The 6,732-nt window shown below is 42.7% G+C and overlaps 1 protein-coding gene across 1 annotated transcript; it reads left to right on the forward strand.

The window, feature by feature from the left end:
• Positions 1–310: 310 nt before the first annotated feature.
• Positions 311–2,364, forward strand: LOC146259941 (large ribosomal subunit protein eL19-like). The gene is made up of 6 exons (XM_084670847.1): positions 311–370; positions 843–949; positions 1,154–1,276; positions 1,588–1,708; positions 1,859–1,969; positions 2,184–2,364. Exons 1-6 carry the CDS (start codon positions 366–368, stop codon positions 2,305–2,307), a joined length of 591 nt encoding a protein of 196 aa, XP_084526973.1. The 5' UTR covers positions 311–365; the 3' UTR covers positions 2,308–2,364.
• Positions 2,365–6,732: the final 4,368 nt, after the last annotated feature.

Consider the following 6,732-nt stretch of genomic DNA (forward strand, 5'->3'; position numbering starts at 1 on the left):
AGACTAAGAAAAGGTTTAACCATCATAATTTATTATCACTCATTATGACTATTTCCATTGGACACACTCTTTAAAGTGTCACAGTAATAGTGCCATCTGGCGGTCACATTTTAATCCAAATTTGGAATGTACTATTGTGGCAAAATGGGGTGTAAAATACAATGTACAACATTATATGACATGACATTATATATTTATTATGATCATACAAATATTCATATGTTTACAGTGGTATCTATTTTCCTTTATGTTGATTAATCAAAGCCGCATATACAACGTGACGATCACTTCAGGTCGGATCTCCTTTATAGTTGGTAGGGTCCGTACTACGTCACTTTCTTCCTTTTCTATCCCTACTTGCAGCCATGAGGTAAGGGCCTGATCTCTCGCATTGTTGCGTTTGTTAAAGACATTATTAATTCCTCTACAAGTTATGTAAACGCAGGGTAGTAGTAACGCAGGTAAACTCCACTAATATACATGGTAGAACGAGTTTGGATAGTTTTGCAATATATTTTAAAAGTATCTGACCTGCTAGTTGGTACGCGCTAACTAGCTAGCAAGGCCTACCTAGTGTCAGACTGCTTATCATGTCTACATTGAATTTAGCTATGGATGTCAAACAAGACATGTCCAGGGATGTTTTAAGATTACCGGGTCTATGAGTATTACAGTAGTTGGGTACTTAAACTACCTATTGCATGGACGTGCATTTACATCTTTATAGTACAGCAACTAGCCTACCCAGGAGGTGCTAATAACGCTGATGTAAGCTACCCATCTACACAGCAACCCAAAGTTGACTAGAATCGTACTGAACATTTTGTCATTTGTTTACCCAGCATGCTCAGGCTTCAGAAGCGCTTGGCGTCCAGTGTTTTGCGCTGCGGTAAGAAGAAGGTATGGCTGGATCCCAACGAGACCAATGAAATCGCCAACGCCAACTCCCGTAAGTCTTTCGTCCAACATTGTTACTGCCGTATTTTTTGGATATGCTGTCAAGGAGGCCATCTGTCATGATATCTGATAAGGATCTATCAAGCTTAAATAGTTAATGAATGTTTGTGGAAACCATATCACTGGCCGTTTACTGTACGTGTTATATCTGAATTTAGACACTGAACCTTATGGTGGTCTCCCTTCTGTTCAACAGGCCAGCAGATCCGCAAGCTGGTGAAAGATGGTCTGATTATCAGGAAACCAGTGACGGTGCACTCCCGCGCCCGCTGCCGCAAGAACACACTTGCGCGTCGCAAGGGACGTCACATGGGTGTAGGTGGGTATGGACAGGTGCCACGCACAGTAGGGCTCCCGAGTACAACAGGATAACAGGATCGTCTTAGTTTGGAGAAGGGAAAGGGCTTGAATGTAAGGATCTGCCTACCCGGCCCATGTGTGGATTTTAGATGCAGCTTGAATTATAAAGGCAAACATCACCTTTTGCATAACAGTCATGGTTTACCTGCAAGAACAGGATTCCAATGGAAAAGGAAAACATGGCGTGGCATGATACTCAAATCCATTTGAGCAACTTGAAAGTTTGCAATTTTAGCAGGCCTTCGTTATCCTTCATGCTCTCTTCTTCAGGTAAGAGAAAGGGTACAGCCAATGCGCGTATGCCAGAGAAGCTGTCGTGGATGAGGCGCATGCGGATCCTGCGGCGTCTGCTGCGTCGCTACCGGGAGTCCAAGAAGATCGACAGGCACATGTAAGTCTGACTCTGGGCTTTTCCAGTGGATGTGTCATGTTGGACAGAGGCATGAAGTCAAGTGACTTGCAACTTCGACTTCGGACACATTTTGATTTGAAACTTTCAAAACGTCCTCTTACGGTGCCGCCTTTTGCCCGTCATTCCCAGGTACCACAGTCTGTACTTGAGGGCAAAGGGTAACGTCTTCAAGAACAAGCGCATCCTCATGGAGCACATTCACAAGCTGAAGGCAGATAAGGCCCGCAAGAAGCTCCTGTCGTAAGTCCACACTGCAAACGTTACTCGTCCTAGCACCAATTTGATATTACTGCCCTCTTTACCTTTGGAAGGTGACTGATGATGGAAACGTGTCCCTATAACTTCAATTGGTCTGGATGACTTGGCTTTTTTGGCCGGGGGGGGGGGGGGTGCGCGAGGCTCCCCCTCAGGACCATCCCAGCATTCTCACTCCCTGTCTTCTCTCGTCCTCCAGCGACCAGGCGGAAGCCCGCCGCTCCAAGACGAAGGAGGCCCGCAAGCGCAGGGAGGAGCGTCTCCTGGCAAAGAAGGAGGAGTTCATCAAGGCCCTGTCAGAGGAGGAGTCCACCAAGAAATGAGACTAGTCACACCCATGTCGCCTACTTCCATGTTAATAAATTTGGACACAAAAAGGATGAAGTGGTCTGTTTGGTGTGTGTGTGTGTGGTGAATTCTAGCTTGTATTTGATGTCCAGAGGCTTCCAGACAGGCCCAGAAACCATGTGATAAATCGCATTGAAGTTATTGTACTGATGTGGGGTGGACTTGTTTTTGGACATTAGGCATTATAGCAGTATATAATGCTAACAATGTTAGGAACATTTATGAAAATGTGTCCAGCCTAAAACCAACAGGAGGGAAAGGAAAAATGATTAAAAATAAACATGCTGATGGTCTTTCTATTCACTTTGGTGGTTGCTTTCAAAATCGGTAAATTATGAAAATATTTCCACTTCAAGGCAGTTCACAGCCTTCACTAAAGTGAATACGCTGCACACGTTCAAAGGCAGTGTGTTCTTTTGAACTCATTTGATGAGATGGAGCTTAGGAATGCTCTGAAATGCGCAGGTTGCAGCGCTTCCTGCAGGGAGCCCTGCAGACCTGTTAAGGTGTTGGCAAAAGAGGTCAGCTATGGAAAGGAGACAGACTGCCCATTTTGTATTAAATGGATCCTCTGTTTCCTACATTAGCAATGTGTAGCATGTGATCCATCATAAAGAATTAGTGTTTGCTTGATGAAGCAGGGGCAATGATTGCATAATTCTTGACTAATAGTTTTGCTTTCCTGATGAAGCACATCCACCCCTTCCTTCTCCTTCAAACGCAACATTATTTCTCAGGATGCCCTCAACACCTATGCCTTTGGCAGTCCGTCATGACACATCCATACTTTGTGCTTTCTTCACCATTTAATATTGTCATGGGTGCACTTCCTGTTCAAAACACAAGAGAGCATCATCTCACTGTGCAACATGATTCTAAAACCACAGGGTTTCTACAACCCATCCTGGCCTGTTTGAAGTGTTCCATTCGAATCATATCTTCAAAAGAGGAAAGTAAAATGGTACAGATCTAACATGATAAATACACTTAAGATCTCAAATCAGAATATATTCTAACCATAGCTTTCTTTATCAACGACAGTGTCCTAATAGTCAGCTAAGATATTACACTGAGAGCCTCAGTGTATTCTTTGAGAATAAAACCTAATACACTAACTTTTTTACACTAAATTACAGTCATTAAGAGTTGTTACACTTGACCCTTAACCCTACACGATCATGTGATTCTCCTGGACCAATCATTTTGCAAGCTTTTATCATGTCCCTGAAAATTGCCCACCTCAACATGAATCCTAACATCCCAAATAAAGGATCATAATGTTAAGTGATATGTTGACACAAACCAGAATAGACAATAGAGATGTTTTTAAGTCGGTTCCTCAGATCTGTCTGTCAGTCTGTTAGTTTGTATGAGGTATTGTAAGATAATGAGAAAGTTTCCATTTTTCTCAAATAACTGCATATGAACAGCCAAGGCCACTGGCCCATAGCAATCCAATGATAATGAACTTCTCAACAATTTAAATGTGAAATTAATTTCACATGAATTTAAAGAAACTTTAACTTTCCTTCCCTTATTGTTCTGACCTTCCCCCAAAGTAGTCATTAAAACCTGAAACAGAATAGGTTTTTACTGACATTTGCCTTACATTAATGCATTCCTATTTCTCTTTGCCAATTCTTTGATGCCATGAAAACCATGCCATAAAATGTTAAATGTTAAATGAATGGCCAGATGTCCATGGCAGATAGTCCTTAAAATAGCTGGGTCTTCATAAACTGTGCAACTAAACTGGCCCTACACTGGCAACCACTATATGTTCAGTGTATAGAACAGTTGGCCTGCCCACAAACTAACCCTAACTGACGTTCATCTTCCCTTGTCACTAATAAATACCCAGGCAAGGAAAGTGAAGCTTCTAAACAACCTTTTATATGGACAATGATTCATTTTTTCCTCAAATTGACGATGAGAATGCCATGTTTGTTGTGCACCTGTGTAGAGGTGTAACTTGGGGATCAATACAGTTTTATCTATCGATCGATCTATCTATCTATCAACAGACATGCCAGAGGGTTGAGCAAATTTGATCTATAAATTAAATCACAAAGGGGCTCGTTATGGTCAGAACCTTAATCCACACTCCCTATGTGACCACAAAGAGAGAGGGAAGAGTCCATTGCATAGATTCATTGACACAATTATTTTCACACATGATGGATGCATTTGTCTTATACACTAAGCACATGGATATTGTAATCAACTTGTTTATGAATGTTACAACAGCCCATAGGCACTTGTAGTGCAAGCATTAATATGTGTTTTTATTGTGGTCCTATTCCACCTCACATTAGCCTAACATATCAGTAGCATCAGTTGGCTTTCTTTATGACTTTCTTTTTGTCCTCTGCAAGACGTGCACCAGGAGCACAGTAATGGTTAGAACACTACCAGCTGAGTGTCCACCTGCATCTTTTATAAAGCACTTTTACAAAGTCGAGTCCTGCATTAAACATAACCGAGGGTCATTGATTTGCCCAGCATCAGAACCCAAGCATGTCTGGCTAGACAGATTTTATTTTAGACCTCTCCACTTAAAAAAAAGCCCTCTCCTGCCTCACGCTTGAGCAAGACTCCAGTCCATGAAAATAGCATTTTAAAAAGTAAGGTCAGATTGTTTTGTGATGTAATATTTTTCAGGTGACATTTTATTCAGACCTGCAAACCTTAGTTCAAACCAGGGTGTTTGAGAAATGCATGGTTGTAAAGAATGCCAGGCAGCTTGCCTTTGGAGCTGAGTCAGAGTATTTCTCTGTGTATTTCTGATAACGTCTATATAAATCTCGTCATTGGAGACAGAATGCTGACCCAGTGGCTGGTGAAATGATCTTACTCCAACACATTTATTAAACTGAAATTGCACATAAACGTCACTCTCTTATTCAAACCAACAAATCTTTAATCGGGACTAAACAGTGCTTGATATTAACATGTCTGTTATAAAGTTATCAATGCCAGTGTGGTTTGCCTAAACATACTAACGTAGCTTCTTCTTCTTCAACAGGTACCATGACCTTCAACGTAGGAGAGTCGGTATACCTAGTTTAGGCCTAGTGAACTGTATAATCAGGTAATTGTCATCCAGGATCTGTCTTTGTTACTACCCCTCAGACACATCTATGTTGCATGGATGATTAAGCCTCTGTCCCAGTCGTAGACCAATCGCGTGTGTGTGTGTGTCCATGTCTGTGATGCCCCTCACCCGTGACTGATCAATTTATCCACCCAGCTGGGTGAGCAATCATTTGGCCTGGTAGCTGTCAATTTCAATTCATCTCCCATTGTGCGTGTTTAGCTCAAATCTCAGTGGAGTGAGAACCACAACGTAGGTTGAGACAAAAATGGAGACTGTTCACAAGAGACTATTGATCAAAGCACAGCTTTCCTTATCACACACTTACAGCTGTAGTGGGACACGCATTTTGACCTAGTTGTGCATTGAGGTCAGAGGAGAAGTTTGACAAGTTTGAAATACCTCTAAAAGTTCAAAACACCCTTTCCTGTGTGTTTCACATTGACTTTGGGGACCATTTCTAAAGTCACTGAGTTGAAGAAAGTAGTTCAAAGTGCAGTAGCAAGATGCCTAGTTTTTAAGTGCTAAAAAAAGTTTAGGTGGCGAGGCCCATGGTCTAATCCCACACATTTTAAAGATGTATCTGAATTGAATGGAAACAACATCAATACTTGCTAGACAGGTGTGTCTATTGGCATTTTTACCCTCCCATTCATCTTAACCACATCAGGGAAACGCTCGCTGTCCCCCGAGCCTCTCCCCCCACACTCCCTTGGCAACAGACAGATGTTCCCTTCCTGTCAGTGCCTGCTTTATGACCGTTATTACACTTCAACTTGTTTTCCTTTTCAGCCCGCGCCTTTTTCTCCGAGCCGTTGCGAAGACAGGTGATAAAGCCGCAGACGGCGCGAGTCTGACGGCTGATCGCTGCTCCTGGTACGCGGGCGTCGTCGACAGTGAGGGGGCTGGCTTCGGCAGCCTGTGCTCCTGTCAGGGAAATTAGACCTTGTGTTCCCTGATGTGCCATCCAGTCATTTTCGTTTTTTGTCTAGGGGCTTGAAGGATGCTTTTCTTTTCTGGCCCCCGGAGAAGGTGTGACTGACGTGTTCGCTGACAGATCTGTCTTTAACCAGGAGAGGCATGGACAGCTGTGATGTCTGTGAGTCTGGAAATACGGTGGGAGTATTCATATAGTGTAGAGAATGTGTGCTTGGACGTGGTTTTTTGATGTGGAGAGGACTTTTGGGAATGGTAGTGTAGATGCTGACTCAGTTACCAGCGTCAAATGAAAAGGGAAGAGGTGTTTATTTACTTTTTCACCTCAGCCAGTCCCCTCAGTATTCTTTCTCAGTCAGTATTCAAACAT

Source organism: Hypomesus nipponensis, chromosome 13 (assembly GCF_054491055.1).
Source record: "Hypomesus nipponensis isolate SF chromosome 13, ASM5449105v1, whole genome shotgun sequence".
In the NCBI taxonomy this organism is placed as follows: domain Eukaryota; kingdom Metazoa; phylum Chordata; class Actinopteri; order Osmeriformes; family Osmeridae; genus Hypomesus; species Hypomesus nipponensis.